The sequence below is a fragment of the Fringilla coelebs genome (assembly GCF_963513975.1).
Source record: "Fringilla coelebs genome assembly, contig: SCAFFOLD_434, whole genome shotgun sequence".
NCBI lineage: Eukaryota > Metazoa > Chordata > Aves > Passeriformes > Fringillidae > Fringilla > Fringilla coelebs.
This window is the reverse complement of record NW_028167267.1, coordinates 3,065-21,757: the sequence shown is the minus strand read 5'-3', so window position 1 is coordinate 21,757 and position 18,693 is coordinate 3,065. Positions and strand designations below refer to the sequence as shown.

The following is an 18,693-nucleotide window of genomic DNA, read 5'->3' as shown; positions in this document are numbered from 1 at the left end:
ACAAAAAAAACCCCCAAACTCGGGGAGGAGAGCTCAGTCCTGAGGGGATCCCGGAGCCGCTTTTGGGATCGATCAGCGCCGAGAGTCCCAAACCTCTCGCTCTTTATTCCACCCTCCGCTCGGAGCATCCTCTGCGCCTTTGGGTATTTAAATTTTTTGACATTTTTTCCATTTTCCTCTTCACCTCCCGCTCCTTTTTCATTTTTAAATTTTTATCTATTTTTATTTTTTCCCCTCGCGGGAGGCTCAGGGCTGGAAGGCGCTGCCGGCCGAGGCCAGGCTCATGCTTTTCAGTTTGTTGTCCTTCTTCCACTTCATGCGGCGGTTCTGGAACCAGATCTTGATCTGGCGCTCGCTGAGGCAGAGCGCGTGAGCGATCTCGATCCTTCTCCGCCGGGTCAGGTATCTGTTGAAGTGGAATTCCTTCTCCAGCTCCAGCGTCTGGTAGCGGGTGTACGCCGTCCTCGCCCTCTTCCCGTCGGGTCCGGTCATGTCTGGGTAACACGGACAACAGCGCCCTTTCCGTTTCTCATTTTTATTTTCATTTTAAGCCTCTTTTTCGCGCTTATTTTTATGTTTTTTGGGTTTTTTTGGGGATTTCCGAGCCGCGAATCGCCCCCCAGATAACATCACCCCCCCCGCTCCGTCTCCTTTTTCTCCCTTCCCCCCCTTCCTTCCTTTTTCTTCCTCAGCCCCCCCAGCCCCCGATTTCCCCCCTCGATATCCATAATTTAACAGCTCGGGGGGAATCTCTTCCCCTTTTTATTTTGATTTTTCCTCTCCCCTCCTGGCTGTTCCCGAGCTCGGGGCCGCTCTTTTCTCCGCCAGAAAAACCAGAATTGAGCCGGGGAGGGTGGGAGGGGGCGGCTCTGCCCTCCCGGGGGTCTCCCGGAGGCTTTGGGGGGGTCTGTCCGCAGAAAATCGGGGCTGCGAGCCCCATCTGCCGCTTTCATCCTCAATTCTTCCCACCCCGAGGAATCCCTCCCTCCTCTCGGTTTTTAAATCGCTTTTTCCCACCGAGAGCTCGGGGGAGAAAAGCGCGAAAGGAAAATGAAATCGCGGAGAGACACACGCGGCCCCCCCGGCCCCGCTTTGGAGGCAGAAATACAAAAGCAATAAATAGCTCTGATCAAAGCGCCTGGGCGGAATAAAGGGAAGGAGAGAGAGGGAAAAACCACCAAAAAAAACAACAAAAAAAAGAGAGAGAGATGGAGGAAAATAAGGAAAAAAAAGAGAAAGAAACAGCGGAGAAAAACAGCGAGGTGGAAGCGGGGTGGGGTGCGCGGCGGAAAATAAACAACCACAAGGACGGGGGGAGGAGGGAAAAACAAAACAAAACCACGAAACAGAAGGAGCTGTACCATGGCTAATGTGAAGTTTCCTCATCCAAGGGAATATCTGAGGTGCCTGCCCTTCTGTCGCTGCCGTGGAGGTCGCGATGGGCTCTGCCTGCGCTCGGGGGATGCTGCCGCTTATTGGAGTGCCCTCGTCGGCCGCCGAGGACGCGCCGCTCTCGTCTAATTCTGTGAAATTTGTGTCGGCGGCGGAGGGAGCCGGCTCGGAGGGGGACGGGGCGGGTTTGCCTCCGCGGCTCTCGCTGTTGGAGCAGGGCAGGGAGTCGGGAGAAGATAAGGAGCAGCTGGACGCCTGTCTAAACCTGCTCTCCTGAGCTGGAGGAGGGAAACCGCGGGAGCTCTCCCCAAAGTGGCCGGAGGAGGCCGAGCGGTTGATGCTAAGGTCCATCCCATTGTAGTTGTAGCCATAAGAGCTGGAATGCATGGTGCTTGGATCTCTGTAAGAACCGTTCACGGAACTGCCGGCCCCATAATTTAGTAACTGATAGTCGGGGCCATTTGGGTAGCGCCCTGAGAACGAGTTTACAAAGTAAGAGCTCATTTGGGTTATTTTGGAGGGCTTGATTTGTGGCTGGCGGTCGTTATAACCCCCGCGCTTGACGATTTATGATGTATTAATGAATTATAGCGATGCACTGTACTTCGTTTTTGCTATGTACGCGGCCAAATATGGGGGGGCGGGGGGGAGGGTGGGGGGCGCGTTTGGGCGTCACGTGCTTTTGTTGACCAGTCGTAAATTCTCGCTGATGACCTCAAGAGGTAATTCATGCTCCGTGGTTACAAATAATGACGAGCGCGGAGCCGCTTTTTTTTTTTTTTTTTGCTTTTTTTTTCATTTTTTTTGAAGGCCCCGAAATCGCCCCCGAATTCGCCGCCGCCATCGCCGCCCGCCCGGGCGGAGCGCGCCACCTGCCGGCCGCGCCGCGTCACTGCACCCTCTGCCGCCACCCCCCTCCTCAAAACAAAAAATTCCAAAAAAAATTTAAAAATAATTCAAAATAATCCCAAAAAAATTTCAAAAAAATCAACAATCCACGCTGAGGTTATGCTCCGATTCGCGTTTTTCAAAAGGAGAAAAATAGCACCAAAAAAAATAGAGAGGGGAGTGAGGAGAGGGCGCGGCGCCCCCCATCCCATCCCATCCCCCACCCCGGGTTTGGGGGTGTTTCTGGAAAAGTCTCGGCGTCGGGAAAGCGCTGCAGAAGTTTGGGATGAGGTTTTGGGCGGCTGGGAGGTTTTTGGAAGGGTGTCCGGAGTTGGGGAGGGGGGACGAGGAGCTGATTTTTGGGGTGGAAAAGTCGAGGTTCCTTCGGGCTCGCGCCTCGATTCTGGAGCGGGGGAGAGAAAAAACAAAACCTGGGGATGGAAAAAACGGGTGGGAGGAAGGAAAAAAAGGCGAAATCCTCTCGGGGACGGTCGGCCAGGCTGATTTTTAGGATGTTCCCGCTCCTGAGCGTTTCCAGGTCCTCTCTGAGCCTTGAGCCGCGCGGTTTTTCCTTCCCGTCGGCAAAAAAAGCGCTCGGAAATTGGGGAGAACATCGGAATTTTTAGGCAAAACTTTCCTCCTTTTCCTCTCCTTCTTCTCTCCTCTCTGCTTCATTTTCTCCGCCTTTCTCCTTCTTTATTTTTAAATTTTTTTCCTTTTTTTTTCCTTTTTTTTTCCTTTTTTTTTTCCTTTTTTTTTCCTTTTTTTTCCTTTTTTTTCATTTTTTTTTCTTTTTTTTTCCTTTTTTTTTTCCTTTTTTTTCCTTTTTTTTTCCTTGTTTTTCCTTGTTTTTTTTTATTTTTTTGGATTTTTTAGCCCCTCTTTCTCGTCCTTTTGAGGCACTTTAGGAATTTCTCGCGCTCGCCTGCAACTCGTCGGGAATGCCGCGCCATATTGAAAGTGACATCTAATTACAATAATTAGGGGGGCAATAAAAATAACAGTAAACGTCCCGCAGCTGCCGAACTTCTGCCTCCAATTGATTTTCCAAAAGCGGCTGGCGTTAAAAATATAAATAAATAAATAAATTAAAATCCTCTCCTCTCAATCTTCCTCCCCAAAACCGGGGAAAAATCGGAGTTTTCGCAGGAAAATCCCTCGCTGAGGAGCGCCAAACCTTCCCCGGCAGAGAAAATCCAAATCCGCCTTTTCCGAGGGGAAAAATTCCGATTTTTCCCACTTTTTTTCCTCTTTCCAGTTCAAACGCGCGCTGAGGGATTTTTTTCCGGCGTGAATTCCTTGAAAAAATTGAATTTTTTAATGAATTTTTAAAATTATTTTGGTTTTTTCTGCCGCGATTTGGGGGTGAGGGGAGCGGATGTTGGCAAACGCGAGGCGGTGGAAAAACCAGAGCGGAATTTTTATTTTTATTTTTATTTTTATTTTTATTTTTTTTTTTGCCTGTTTTTCTTGATTTATGGCGGAGCTGGGACGGCAACAACAACAACAAAAAAAAGGAAAAAAAGAGAGAAAAACAGAGAGAGAGCAGAAATGTCAGCTCCTGGTGGGTTTAGGGGGAAAAAAAAGGGGGAAAATCAGATTTTTCTCAGCTCTGCCAGTCCCACCAGCCCAGGGAATATCAACACCCAGGGGGAGGCGAAAAATCTCATTTTTACCCCCCCGGAAAAAGGGAAATTTTCCTCAAAACAGCGCCAAGAACGACAGGGGAGGGCGGTGAGGGTGAGATCGGAGCCTTTTATTGGCTTTTATTAGAGAATTCCACTAAGACAAACTCCAAACACGACACGTACAAAAAATTAATAAAATAGAACTTTCTGTCCTTGCTCTTCTATTTTTCTAATTTTTTTTTTTTTTTACATTTTTTCCCTTTTTTTTTTTTTTTTTTTTTTTTGCAGCCTTGTAGGTAGTACTCGTTCCGTCAGTAGATAATTTTTTTTCCTGATTAAAATTAAAATTAAAATTAAAATTAAAATTAAAATTAAAATTAAAATTAAAATTAAAAATTTAAAAAAAAAGCAAAATAAAAAGTAAAATAAAAAGCAAAAACCCCATCAGAACAAAAAAAAAAAATAAACAGCCCCCGAAACGAATTACGAAAAACTTCAGGGTTTGATTCATTTCTCGAAAGAGGTTAAAAAATAATTAAAAATAAAATTAAAAATTAAAGAAAATTAAAGAAAATTTTAAAAAAGTCGACCGTGCATGAAACATTTTGGACAAAATGAGGACGAAAAGCACCCGAAAATGACAAATATTGCAGCACTTCCATGAAATACAAGAGTTAGCAGTTACCAACAGTGACACGAGGGTGGGAACACGCCTAGGAATCCTTTTTTTTTTTAATTTTTTAATTTTTTTTTAATAATTTCCCCCCCTTTTTTTCCTCTTTTCCTCCTTCTCTCTCTCCATCTCTTCGTTTTTTAATTATTTTAATTAATTCGCGTTTAAAGGGGGGAGGTGGAGAGGGAGGGAAAGGTTAAAAAAACCCTCAAAATGCCGCTAAAATCCGGATTATTTTAATTATTTTTAATTTTTTTGCGTTTTTTGGTCGCTCCCGGACGAATCCAGCGGGAATTTGGGGGCCAGGAGTGAAAATTCCCTCTCACTCCTTCCTTCCCCCAATTCCAATCCCTCAATCCCCATTTTTTATCCTTTTCTCCTGTCATTTTTTAATAAGTTTTGTCGGTTTTGTCGGTTTTTTGGGGGGATTTGGGGTTTATTTGAGGTTTTTTGGGGTTTTTTGGGGTTTTTTTGTCGGTTTTTTAGAGGTTTTTTTGAGTTTTTTGGGGGTTTTTTGTCGGTTTTTTAGGGGTTTTTTGGGGGGGTTTTTGTCGGTTTTTTTGGGGTTTTTTGGGGGGTTTTTAATGGACTTTTTGGGGTTTTTTGGGAGGTTTTTTGGGGGTTTTTTGGCGGTTTTTTGGGGTTTCTTTTGGGTTTTTTGGGGGGGTTTTGTCGGGTTTTTGGGGGATTTTTGAGGTTTTTTGGGTTTTGGGGGGGTTTTTTTGCGTTTTTTTAGGGTTTTTTGGGGGTTTTTTCTGGGGTTTTTTTGAGGGCTTTTGGGGTTTTATTGAGGTTTTTGGGGGAGTTTTTTGTCGGTTTTTTTGGGGGGTTTTGGGATTTTTTGGGAGGTTTTTCTGGAGGTTATTTTGAGGGTTTTTGGGGTTTTTTGAGGTTTTGGGGAGAGTTTTTTGTCGGTTTTTTGAGGGGTTTTTGTCGGTTTTTTGTCGGTTTTTAGGGTTTTTTAGGGCTTTTTTAGGGAGTTTTTTGCGGTTTTTTAGGGAGCAATATTTATAATTTTTTTTTTAAATTTTCCGGCATCACTCGGCCGCCTTCTCCTCCTCCTCCTCGGCGCTGAGCTGCGAGGAGCCGAGCAGTTTGTTCTCCTTTTTCCACTTCATGCGGCGGTTCTGGAACCAGATCTTGATCTGGCGCTCGCTGAGGCAGAGCGAGTGCGCGATCTCGATCCTCCTCCTCCTCGTCAGGTAGCGGTTGAAGTGGAATTCCTTCTCCAGCTCCAGCGTCTGGTAGCGGGTGTACGTCTGTCTGCCCCGGCGGCCGGAAGGACCGAAGGACGAGGCTGGGGTGGAGAGGGGAAAAAAGGGAAAAAAAAAATCAGTGGGAAAATTGAGAATGGGGGAGGGAAATCAGCGGGGTGGGGGGGGAATGGAAAATAATTTGAATTAAATGGGGGAAAATGAGGGGGGAATAGCGAGGAAAGGGTTAAATAATTGGGGGAAATAGGGGGAAATGGAAAATAATTTGAATTAAATGGGGAAAATGAGGGGGGAATAGGGGGAAAGGGTTAAATAATAGGGGGAAATAGGGGGGAATAGGGGGAAATAGGGGGAAAGGGTTAAATAATAGGGGGAAATAGGGGGATGGAAGGAAATGGGGAAAATAGGGGAAAATGGAAAATAATTTGAATTAAATGGGGAAAAATGAGGGGGGAATGTTAAATAGAAGGGGAAAATAGGGGGATGGAAGGAAATGGGGAAAAATAGGGGGGAAATTGAAAATAATCTGAATTAAATGGGGAAAATGAGGGGGAATAGGAGGAAAGGGTTAAATAATTGGGGGAAATAGGGGGATGGAAGGAAATGGGGAAAATAGGGGGGAAATGTTGAAATAATTTGAATTAAATGGGGGAAATGAGGGGGGAATAGGGAGAAAGGGTTAAATAATTGGGGGAAATAGGGGGGTAGAAGGAAATGGGGAAAATAGGGGGAAATGTTGAAATAATTTGAATTAAATGGGGGAAATGAGGGGGGAATAGCGGGGAAAGGGTTAAATAATAGGGGAAATAGGGGGATGGAAGGAATGGGGAAAATAGGGGGGAAATTGAAAATAATTTGAATTAAATGGGGAAGATGAGGGGGGAATAGCGGGGAAAGGGTTAAATAATAAGGGGAAATGGGGAAAAATAGGGGGAAATAGGGGGAAAGGGTTAAATAATAGGGGGAAATAGGGGGGATAGGGGGAAATGGGGAAATGGAAAATAATTTGAATTAAATAGGGAAAAATGAGGGGGGAATAGGAGGAAAGGGTTAAATAATAGGGGGAAATAGGGGGAAATAGGGGGAAATGTTGAAATAATTTGAATTAAATGGGGAAAAATGTTAAATAATAGGGGAAAATAGGGGGATGGAAGGAAATGGGGGAAAATGGGGGGAAATAGAAGGAAATAGGGAAATATAGGGGGAAATGTTAAATAATAGAGGAAAATAGGGGGGATGGAAGGAAATGGGGGAAAATAGGGGGGAATAGGGGGAAAGGGTTAAATAATAGGGGGAAGTAGGGGGAAATAGGGGGAAATAGGGGGAAATGTTAAATAATAGAGGAAAATAGGGGGAATGGAAGGAAATGGGGAAAATAGGGGGGAAATAGGGGGAAAGGGTTACATAATAAGGGGAAATAGGGGGAAATAGGGAAAAATAGGGGGAAATAGGGGAAATAGGGGGAAATGTTGAAATAATTTGAATTAAATGGGGAAAAATGAGGGGGGAATAGGGGGAAAGGGTTAAATAATGGGGGGAAATAGGGGGGATAGGAGGAAATGGGGAAAATAGGGGGAAATAGGGAAAAATAGGGTGAAATAGGGGGGAATTGAAGGAAATGGGGACAAATAGGGGGGAAATAGGGGGAAAGGGTTAAATAATAAGAGAAAATAGAGGGGAATGGAAGGAAATGGGGAAAAATAGGGGGGAATAGGGGGAAATTGGGAAAAATAGGGGGAAATTGGGAAAAATAGAGGGAAATAGGGGGAAATGTTAAAGAGAAAGGGAAAATAGGGGCAGATGGAAGGAAATGGGGGAAATAGGGAAAAATGGGGGAGAAATAGGGGGGAAATGTTGAAATAATTTGAATTAAATGGGGAAAAATGGGGGGAATAGGGGGGATGTTAAATAGAAGGGGAAAATAGGGGGGATAGAAGGAAATGGGGGAAAATAGGGGGGAAATATTAAAAATTAGAAGAGAATAGGGGGAATTGGAAGGAAATAGGGGGAAATGTTACATAATAGGAGAAAATAGGGGGGAATTGATGGAAATGGGGAAAATAGGGGGAAATAGAAGGAAATAGGGAACTATAGGGGGGAAATGTTAAATAATAGAGAAAAATATGGGGGAATAGAAGGAAATGGGGGAAAATAGGGGGAAATGTTAAAAATTAGAAGAGAATAGGGGAAATTGGAGGGAAATAGGGGAAAATTAGGGGGGAAATAGAAGGAAATGGGGAAATATAGGGGGAAATAGAAGGAAATAGGGGAAATAGGGGGAATAGGGGGAAATGTTAAGTAGTAGGGGAAAATATGGGGAAGTTGAAGGAAATGGGGAAATATAGGGGGGAAACAGGGGGAAATAGGGAAAATGGGGGGAAATGTTAAATAATGGAAGAAAATATGGGGAAATGGAAGGAAATAGGGAAAAATAGGGGGGAAATAGGGGGAAATGTTAAATAATAAGAGAAAATAGGGGGAAATGGAAGGAAATGGGGGGAAATAGGATAAAATGTTAAAAATTAGAAGAGAATAAGGGGAATTGGAAGGAAATAGGGGGAAATGTTACATAATAGGAGAAAATAGGGGGAATTGGAAGAAAATAGGGGAAAATGTTAAAAAATAGGAGAAAAATATGGGGGAATAGAAGGAAACAGGGGAAAAAGAGGAGAAGATGTTAAAAATTAGAAGAAAATAGGGTAAAATGTTAAAAAATAGAAGAAAATCAGGGGGAATAAGGGGGGAAATAGAAGAAAATAGGGGGGAAATAGAAGAAAATGGGGGGAAATAGAAGAAAATAGGGGGGAAAATATTTTTTAAAATAGAAGAAGATGGGGAAATAGGGGGAAATAGAAGAAAACTGGGGAAAATGGGGGGAAATAGAAGGAAATAGGGGAAATGTAGGGGGAAATAGGGGGAAATGGGGGGAATTAAAGGGAAATGGGGAGAATTAAAGGGAAATAGGGGAATTAAAGGGAAATGGGGGAAAATTAAAGGGAATTAGGGGGAAAAAAGGGGAAATGGAAGAAAAGAGAGGCGAATGGGGGGAAATAGGGGGAAATATAAGAAAATAGGGGGGAAAGAGGGGAAATAGGAGGGATTGGGGGGAAATAGGGGGAAATAGAAGAAAATATAAGAAAATAGGGGGGAAAGAGGGGAAATAGGAGGGGTTAGGGGGAAATAGGGGGAAATTCGGGCAAATTAGGGGGAAATGGGGGGAAACAAGGGGACATAGAAGGAAGTGAGGGGAAATAGAAGGAAATAGGGGAATATAGAAAGAAATGAGGGGAAATAAGGGGGAAATGGGGGAGGGGGGAAGGGGGAAGGGGCGAGTTTGATTTTTGGGATGGGGAGAAGAACTCGGAGCGGGTCGGACAAACAGGGGGGGTTCAAGCCGGGCTCAGGGCAGGGAGACAAGGCCAGATCCATCTGATCCCGGCATGAGGGATCGCAAGGTGTTCTCCGGCCTCGCTCCCCCCTTCCTCTCCCTCCTCTCCCTCCCTCCTCTCCCTCCCTCCCTCCGCCCCGGCGGCAGGGCCGTAATAGATGGCGGCATTTAAGCGATAATGAAGTGAATCGATCTGCCCCAAGTCCGCATTAAAGAGGACGCGGCACTGCCCAGGCCCGGCGCTAATGGGCATCAATTTGGAATTTAAAAGGCAACAAATGCGTCTCAACACGGGCGGGGAGGGCGGAGAGGATCCTGTCGGGTTTCTTTTCCACCCCTCTCCACCTCGCACGCACTTATCTGATTTTTTATTATTTTTTTTTTAATTATTATTGTAGTTCTGATTGAGGAAACGGCACTTAAAGAAGTCATCTATCAGCGGGGAGAGGGGGGAGAAAAAACCAGGAAAATCCTCCCCGGGTAGATTTTCATTAAAAATGCAACCGGGTCCGCCTTCGGGTGTTTAAACAGTTTTTAAATAATTTAATTCTGGCTCAGAGAGGGAGCTGCGAGGGGCTGGGTGCGTGTAAAGTCACCCAGAGCTGATTTGGGCAAAGATTTCGCCCCGCGCGTGTGGGGCAGGGACAGAGACAAATCGCTGGAGCCGAGTGAGGCGCGGGCAGGAATGTGGCAAAAAAAATTAGAAAAAAGGGACAAAAACAACGGGAAAAAAATCAACAAGGGGAGGGATGAGGGGGGAATTAATTCAGAAATTCAGTTTGGGGGTTGAGGCGAGCGGAGAGGGGAGGGAAAGTTTTGGTGCGCGCTCAAAGTGAGTTCCCCCGCTGGAAGTTTGGGCTGCAAATCTTCCTCCAAACCTTCCTCCAAACCTCGCTCCGAACCTTCCTCCAAACCTTCCTCCCTCCAAACCTCGCTCCAAACCTCCCTCCAAACCTTCCTCCCTCCAAACCTCGCTCCAAACCTCCCTCCAAACCTTCCTCGCTCTCTCCCTCTCCCTGACGGCAACAAATAAGAAAAGGGGGAAGGGAAAGGAGAAAGAGGAGGAGGAGGATGCGAGAGGAGGAGATCGCCGCGCTTTCAATTCCTCCCAAAAAAAAAAAAAAACCCCCAAAACTCACTGTTGCAAGAGTTCATCCGCTGCATCCAGGGGTAGACGGGCGCCGAGCACTTCTGCTCCTCGCTGTCGCCGTGCGCGCACTCCGCCTTGCGCGCCCCCGAGCCGAACGCGGCCGCCTCGTCCAGCCCGGGGGGGACGCACGGAGCCTCCTTGTCCCTAAAAAAGCCGCCGGCGCCGAAATCGCAGGCGGAGCCGCGGCCGCCGAACGCCGCTCCGCTCTGCTGGTAGTAAGAGGAGGAGGAGGAGGAGGAGGAGGAGGAGGAGGAGTAGCTCTTGTCCTGCGCGCCCGCGGATCCGTAGGCGCCGGGGTAGTGGCGCAAAGGGTCGGCGTAGCCCGAGGGGTAGAGCGGGATCTGGCCCAGGAAGGGCTCCTGCCCCGGCGCCAGGCTCACCGGGAAGGTCGAGTTGACGAAATAAGAACTCATCGGAAAGGACAGGGAGAGGGAGAGAGAGATTCCCCCTTTTTTTGGCTTTTTTTTCCTCCTTTTTTTCTTTTTTTCCTCCTTTTTTTTTTTTTTCTCCTCTTTTTTTTTCTCCTCTTTTTTTCCTCTTTTTTTTCCTCCTTTTTTTGTTTTTCCTCTTTTTTTTCTCCTCCTTTTTTTCTCCTTTTTTTCTCCTTTTTCTTTTCCTCCTTTTTTTCTCCTTTTTTTCCTCTTTTTTCCTCTTTTTTCCTCTTTTTTCCTCTTTTTCTCCTCTTTTTATTCCTCTTTTCTCCTCTTTTTTCTCCTTTTTTCCTCTTTTTCTCCTCTTTTTATTCCTCTTTTCTCCTCTTTTTTTCTTTTTTCCTCTTTTTTTTCTTTTTTCCTCTTTTTTCCTCTTTTTTTCCTTTTTTTTCCTCTTTTTTCCTCTTTTTATTCCTCTTTTTTCCTCTTTTTTCCTCTTTTTTTTCCTCTTTTCTCCTTTTTTTTCCTCTTTTTCCCCTTTTCTGTTTCGCCTTCTCCTCTCCTCCGCGTGCGCGCGCGTGCCGTCCTCCTCCTCCTCCCCCTTCTTTTTTTTTTTTTTTTTTTTTCCTTTCCCCCCCTCTCCCTCTCTCTCTCTCTCTCTCTCTCTTCTTCCGCCCGGTCTTTTTTATGATTTGTTGTGTTTTATAGTCCGAGCGCTCGGGCGATTAGCGCTGATATCGGAGATTTTAGCTGGAGGGAGATGGCGCGGTGCCAGCCAGGGACAGAAGGAAATACAACCATCTGATCGCCGCCTGACCAATCGCAGCCGCCCCAGCTCGCAAAACAGCGCCCATGAGGAGCCGAGATTGCACCGGGGACCCCCCGAGAACAAACCCAGCCCCCCCTTTTTCCCTCCCTTTTTGCCAGCGGAGAAAATCACCCCCTTAACCAAACAGAAAATATCGGCCGAAAGGAGCCGCGCCGCGAGCTCGAGAAAATAAACGCGCGTCCCCCTCCTCCTCCTCCTCCTCCTCCTCCTCCTCCTCCTCCTCCTCCTCATCGCCCTCCCCTCTTCCTCTCCCTCCCCCGGAGCGCCCGTCCGCGCTGCGAGCGCCGAAATGTTGAGATTTGCGCCCAAAATGTTGAGATTTCCGCCCTAAATCTTGATATTTCCGCCCAAAATGTTGAGATTTGCGCCCTAAATGTTGAGATTTGCACCCAAAATGTTGAGATTTGCGCCCTAAATGTTGATATTTCCACCCTAAATCTTGATATTTCCACCCTAAATCTTGATATTTCCACCCTAAATCTTGAGATTTCCACCCTAAATCTTGATATTTCCACCCTAAATCTTGATATTTCCACCCTAAATCTTGATATTTCCACCCTAAATCTTGATATTTCCGCCCTAAATCTTGATATTTCCACCCTAAATCTTGATATTTGCGCCCTAAATCTTGATATTTCCGCCCTAAATCTTGATATTTGCGCCCTAAATCTTGATATTTCCACCCTAAATCTTGATATTTCCGCCCGAATCTTTTGATTTGCACCCCAAAATCTTGAGATTTGCGCCCAAAACCCGCGCGCGGAACGGGTGAAAAAAGACAAACAACAACAAACGGCAACAACAACAAAAAGTGAATTATTATAAATTAGCGGCGGTGGCCAAAGTTTCACTCCGAGCGGGAGTTGAGGGCGGCGAAAATGAAATTAAAAAATGAAATTTAAAAAAGTTGTTCCGAGCCGAGTTTGGGAGGGAGGGGAAGGCGAGGTTGGGTTCGCTCCGGACAAATTGAGCTGCGCTAATTAGCGTTAATTAACACTGCACACCCCCCCCCGTCCCGCCTCCTCCGCGTCCTCGCGATTTCCTCGGGAAAGGGAAAATGGAAAATGGAAAAAAATGGAAATAGAGATGGAAAAAGGCAAAAAAATGGAAATAGAGATGGAAAAATGGCAAAAAAATGGAAATATTTCCTCTCCCCGCTCCGGCCGGAGCCGCTCTCCCCCTCCTCCGCCCTCTCGCGTTTTTTGTTCGTGCCAAACCCGCGCCTAAACCCGGCTAAAGCCGAGCTTAGCGTGAGGGGAAAAGCCGAGTTTATCCAGCCGGGCTGCGGGGGAAGGGGTTCGGGGATCCTCGCCCCCAAATTCCGAATTTTGTCCCTTTAAACCCCGCGAAAGGTGAGGGCGGAACTCCCCGTCCCTCCCAAAACTCCGCTTTGCTCTGGGTTTTAAATTTATTTTATTTTATTTTATTTTATTTTATTTTATTTTATTTTATTTTATTTTATTTATTTTATTTTATTTTATTTTATTCTATTCTATTTTATTTTATTTATTTTATTTTATTTTATTTTATTTTATTCTATTCTATTTTATTTTATTCTATTTTATTTTATTTTTATTTTTTATTTTATTTTATTTTATTCTATTCTATTTTATTTTATTTTATTTTATTTTATTTTATTTTATTTTATTTTATTTTATTTTATTTTATTTTATTTTATTTTATTTTATTTTATTTTATATTTTATTTTATTTTTGCTTCGCCCGGGTTTTAAATTCATTTTTGTTGATTTTATTTTATTTTATTTTATTTTATTTTTGCTTCACCCGGATTTCCTCTACCTGCACATCCCGCCCCGAGCTGGCTCAAGGTGGGGTTGAAGCTTTTTTATTTTTATTTTTGGGGTTTTTCAAGGGGGGAAAATCAGCGGCAGCAGCGGCCAAAAAAACAAACAAAAATAATAATAATAAAAAAAAGAAAATAGAATAAAAAGATAAGAAAGGAAAATTTAAAAAATGAAAAAAAAGAGGGAAAAAAATAAAAATAAAATGCATCAGCAGCGCCCACCGAGCGGATTTTTGAGATCACCTCGAAACCCGCGACTCAAACCCACATTTTTCCCCAAAAAATCTCAAATTCCGGGGCCGAAAAAGAAAAATTGGGGATCCGAGAGCGCTGCGCGCTGCTCGGAACGGAACGGGAGGAAATTCCAGGCGGAGGAAATGGTTCGGACCCGCCGCCCCTCCCTCCCTCCCTCCCTCCCTCCCTCCCTCCTTCCCGGGCCGATATCTCCGATTTTTCTCCTTGCAGAGTTTCCCTTTTGTGAGCGGAACGGCCCCGAAGTTGCCAGAATTAAAATTAAAAATATATATATATAGCAGAAAAAAATAAAATTAAATATATATATATATATATATATATATAACAGAAAAAAATAAAATTAAAAATATATATATATATAACAGAAAAAATTAAAATTAAAATTAAATATATATAACAGAAAAAATTAAAATTAAATATATATATATATATATATATATATATATATAAAACAGAAAAAATTAAAATTAAAAATAAGATGAATAGAGAACAAAAAGGGGAAAAAAAGGGTGGGAAAAATGAAAAATAAATTTAAAAAGGTGCAGATAAGAGGCTGGAGAGGTTTGGAGGAGTTGCGCAATTTCTGCAGAAGTCGCCGATTATCGCGATCCGCACGCAGATCGGGCGGAGGAAAGGCACGTCCTGCTCGTGGGGAGCAGCGACCCGCCGGAAAAAATAAAATTTACCAAAAAAATCGGTTTTTTTCCGCCGCTTCTCTGCCAAAAAACCGCTCGGAATAGTTTGGGAAAGGATTAAAAAAATAGGGAAAAATATAAAAAAATATCAGAGCGCTGCTCCGCGGTCGGAGGGGGATCTTGGGGGGTTATTTTTAATTTTTTTTGTTTTAAAATAAAATAAAATCGCGCTCATCGAAGCCGCTGGCTGATCGCTGACACGTCGAGAGATTAAATTTAAAATTAAATTAAATTAAATTAAATTAAATTAAATTAAATTAAAATAAAATAAAATAAAATAAAATAAAATAAAATAAAATGAAATAAAATGAAATGAAATGAAATGAAATGAAATGAAATGAAACAAAATAAAATAAAATAAAATAAAAATAAAAATAAAATAAAATAAAAATAAAATAAAATAAAATAAAAATAAAATAAAATAAAATAAAATAAAATAAAATAAAAATAAAATAAAATAAAATAAAATAAAAATAAAATAAAATAAAATAAAATAAAATAAAATAAAATAAAATAAAAATAAAATAAAATAAAATAAAATAAAATAAAATAAAATAAAACAAAATAAATTAAAAATATCTTTTCTCTCTCCACCTTAACGGAACTCACTCGGGGCACCAAAAATCCCCAAATTTGACTCCCGAGGTGGGAAAACCCCCCCGGAACCCCCGAGGCCGCCGAGGTTTTCAGCCGGCCGGGGTCAGGGTAATCGATTCGCCACCTCCGCTCCATTTAAACCCGAGCCCAGGCTTAAATTAAGGCGCACTAAATCTCCCGCAATTGAGCTCGGCTCAGGGCTGGGTTTTATCCCCCGTCCGAGGGTTGGGAGAGGCGGAATTTTAAATTTGAACGGCCTCGAGTCGCGATTTGGGGAGGATTTGGATGATTTTGGGGTTTTTTGGATGCTCCCGGTTCAGGCGGGGCTCTGGAGTTAAGCCGGGCTTTGATAAGCGAGGCTTTAATCGGATTTTTGGCCTCGTTTCCTCCAAAAAAATTCCAATTTTGGGCTCGAGGTCTGCAGAGAAGGAGCAATAAAGCAATAAAATGGGGAGGGGGCTCGGCTTAAATCAGATTTTGGTCTCGTTTCCTCCAAAAAATCCCAATTTTGGGCTCGAGCTCTGCAGAGAAGGGGCAATAAAATGGGGAGGGGGCTCAGCTTTAATCAGATTTTGGCTTCATCTTTAAAAAAAAAAGAAATTCCAGAATTCCAGGCTCGAGCTCTGCACAGGAGGGGCAATAAAATGGGGAGGGGGCTCAGCTTTAATCAGATTTTTGGCGTTGTCTTTTTTAAATAAACACAAAAAACAAATTTCCAGGCGTGAGGGCTGCACAGGAGGGGCAATAAAATGGGGAGGGGGCTCGGCTTGAATCAGATTTTGGTCTCGTTTCCTCCAAAAAATCCCAAATTTGGGCTCGAGGTCTGCAGAGAAGGGGCAATAAAGCAATAAATTGGGGAGGGGGCTCAGCTTTATCATCTTTAGCCAGATTTTGGCCTCATTTCCTCCAAAAATAAATTCCCAAAATTCCAGGCTCGAGGTCTGCAAAGGAGGGGCAATAAAATGGGGAGGGGGCTCGGCTTTAATCTGATTTTGGCCTCAAAAAAATTCCCAAAATTCCGGGCTCAAGGTCTGCAGAGAAGGGGCAATAAATTGGGGAGGGGGCTCGGCTTTAATCAGATTTTGGCCTCATTTTCCCCCCAAAAAAATCCCAAAAATTCCGGCTCGAGCTCTGCAGAAAAGGGCAATAAATTGAGGAGGGGGCTCGGCTTTGATCAGATTTTTGCCTCATTTCCCCCCAAAAACCCCAAAATTCGGGTTCGAGCTCTGCAGAGAAGGAGCAATAAAATGGGGAGGGGGCTCGGCTTGAATCAGATTTTTGCCTCATTTCCTCCAAAAAATCCCAAATTCCGGCTCGAGCTCTGCAGAGAAGGGGCAATAAATTGGGGAGGGGGCTCGGCTTAAATCAGATTTTAGCCTCATTTTTCCCCCCAAAAACCCCAAAATTCAGGTTCGAGCTCTGCAGAAAAGGGCAATAAATTGGGGAGGGGGCTCAGCTTTAATCAGATTTTTGCCTCATTTCCCCCAAAAAATCCCAAATTCGGGTTCGAGCTCTGCAGAAAAGAGAAATAAAATGGGGAGGGGGCTCGGCTTTAATCTGATTTTTGCCTCATTTCCTCCAAAAAAAAAAATTCCCAAAATTCCAGGCTCGAGGTCTGCACAGGAGGGGCAATAAAATGGGGAGGGGGCTCGACTTTAATCTGATTTTTGCCTCATTTCCCCCCAAAAACCCCAAATTCCAGGCTCGGGCAATAAAGAGAGGAGGGGGCTCAGCTTTAATCTGATTTTTGCCTCATTTTCCCCCAAAAAATCCCAAATTCGGGTTCGAGCTCTGCAGAAAAGAGAAATAATTTGGGGAGGGGGCTCGGCTTTAATCTGATTTTTGCCTCAGGCGAAGGAGGAGCGATAAATCGGGCGGGGGGCTGATTTTACCCAGATTTTTCCCTTTTTTTTTCCCAAAAAAAATCCCAAAATTCCGAGCAGAGGAGGCGCGGCAGAGCGGGCGGCAGCCAACGCTCAGAAATCGCGATAAAGAGCGGCAAAATCGCGATAGAAAGGAGGAAAATCGAGATAAAAATGGGGAAAATTGAGATTAAAAGGGGGAAATCGAGATTAAAAGGAGGAAAATCGGGATAAAAATGAGGAAAATCGAGATTAAAAGGGGAAAATCGAGATAAAAATGAGGAAAATCGGGATAAAATGGGGGGAAATCGAGATTAAAAGGGGGAAATCGCGATAAAAAGGAGGAAAATCGAGATTAAAAGGAGGAAAATCAGGATAAAAATGAGGATTTCGGGCCCGGACGAGTTCTCCAGGCGGTTTTTTTTTGGTTTTTTGGAGAGGGGGAGGATGATGATGGAGGGATTAAAACAACACCCAAATATTTGGGCAGGCGGGCAGAACAGAGGGCGAGAAAGCTCCCAAGGAGAAAAATGAAATTCTTTTTTATTTTATTTTATTTTTAAATTTTTTTTAAAAATTTAAAATTAATTTTTTAATTTATTTTTTAAATTTTTTTATTTTTAAAATTTTTTAATTTTTTAATTTTTTTATTTTTAATTTTTTTTTAAGTTCTTTTAATATTTTTAAAATGTTCTTTCAGATTTTTAAATTTTTTTTAATGTTTTTTTTTAATTTTTTTAAAATTTTTAAATTTTTTTTTCCGATTTTTCCCCTCTTTTATTTTATTTTTTTTGGGCCGAATCCTCGAGGTTTCCTCCCTGCTGCCATAAAATCGAAAATATTTCAAACCCCGCCTCGTTCATGGAAATCCAAACCCAAAAACCCCCGAAACCTCCTCGGAAAACAAAAATAAAATCAAATAAAATTCAAATATCGCCTCTATCGCGACTCAAACCCGGCCGAAAGTTCATTTCCAGCGCTGGAAATTTCATTTCCCTGACTTTAATTACCCGCCTGATGAGCTCCCAGCTAATTAGCGGCGTTGCTTCATTAAGGAGCGCGGCTAATTATTAATCCGCCGGGAGGGGGGCTCGGAGGGGGCTGGGGGGGATCCGAATATTTCCGTCCCTGCCTGGAGCAGGAAATTCATTTCTTTACCTCCTTTTTCTGCTTTTTTCCCACTTTTCCCCCATTTTTATTCCCTTTTTTTCCCTTTTTTCCCCTTTTTTTTTCCTTTTCCCCCTTTTTTCCCCTTTTTTCCCCTTTTATTCCCTTTTTTCCCCTTTTTTCCCCTTTTTTTCCCATTTTTCCCTCTTTTTTCCCCTTTTTTTCCCATTTTTCCCTCTTTTCTCTCTCCTTTTTTCCCTTTTTTCCCTCTTTTTTCCCCCTTTTTTCCCATTTTTTCCCGTCTTCCTCTTTTTTTCCTTTTCTTTTCCTTTTTCCCCTTTTTTTCTTTCCTTTTTTAACTTTTTTTTGAGTTTTCCCCCACCAGCCCAGCGCCTCGAAATTCATTTCTTTCCCTCCTTTTTCCCTTTTTTTCCTTTTTTCCCTTCTTTTTCCCCTTTTTTTTCCCTTCTTTTTCCCCTCTTTTTTTCTTCTTTTCCCCCTTTTTTCCCCTTCTTTTTTTCTTTTTTCCCCCTTTTTTCCCTTTCCCCCCTTTTTTTCCCTTATTTTTTCCTTTTTTTTCCTTCCCCCCTTTTTTTTCCCTTTTTTCCCCTTTTCCCCTTTTTCTTTTTTTTTCCTTCCTCCCCCTTTTTTTCCCCTTTTATTTCATTTATTTCCTTTTTCCCCCCTTTTTCTCCCCTTTTTTTTCCTTTTTCTCCCTTTCCCCCCCCTTTTTTCCCCTTTTTTTTCCTTTTTTCCCCTTTTTTCCCCTTTTTTTCCTTCTTTTTCCCCTTATTTTTCCTTTTTCTTCCTTCCCCCCTTTTTTTCCCTTTTTTTCCCTTTT

General features: G+C 43.2%; 2 protein-coding genes across 2 annotated transcripts; both read right to left on the bottom strand.

The window, feature by feature from the left end:
* Positions 1-246: 246 nt before the first annotated feature.
* LOC311166074 (homeobox protein Hox-B5-like) lies at positions 247-1,951 on the bottom strand (the record flags this gene model as incomplete). Its single annotated transcript, XM_084227552.1, has 2 exons — positions 1,362-1,951; positions 247-494 (listed from the first exon to the last, which is right to left on the bottom strand). Exons 1-2 carry the CDS (start codon positions 1,894-1,896, stop codon positions 247-249), a joined length of 783 nt encoding a protein of 260 aa, XP_084083678.1. The 5' UTR covers positions 1,897-1,951.
* A 3,467-nt stretch (positions 1,952-5,418) lies between these two features.
* LOC311166073 (homeobox protein Hox-B6-like) lies at positions 5,419-11,203 on the bottom strand. Its single transcript, XM_084227551.1, has 2 exons — positions 10,323-11,203; positions 5,419-5,878 (listed from the first exon to the last, which is right to left on the bottom strand). Exons 1-2 carry the CDS (start codon positions 10,744-10,746, stop codon positions 5,619-5,621), a joined length of 684 nt encoding a protein of 227 aa, XP_084083677.1. The 5' UTR covers positions 10,747-11,203; the 3' UTR covers positions 5,419-5,618.
* Positions 11,204-18,693: the final 7,490 nt, after the last annotated feature.

Coding starts and splice junctions, on each gene's coding strand:
- LOC311166073 (XM_084227551.1), bottom strand. CDS start 10,746: ATGAGTTCTTATTTCGTCAACTCGACCTTCCCGGTGAGCCTGGCGCCG. Junction 5,879..10,322: donor GCGGATGAACTCTTGCAACA/GTGAGTTTTGGG, acceptor TCTCCACCCCAG/CCTCGTCCTTCGGTCCTTCC.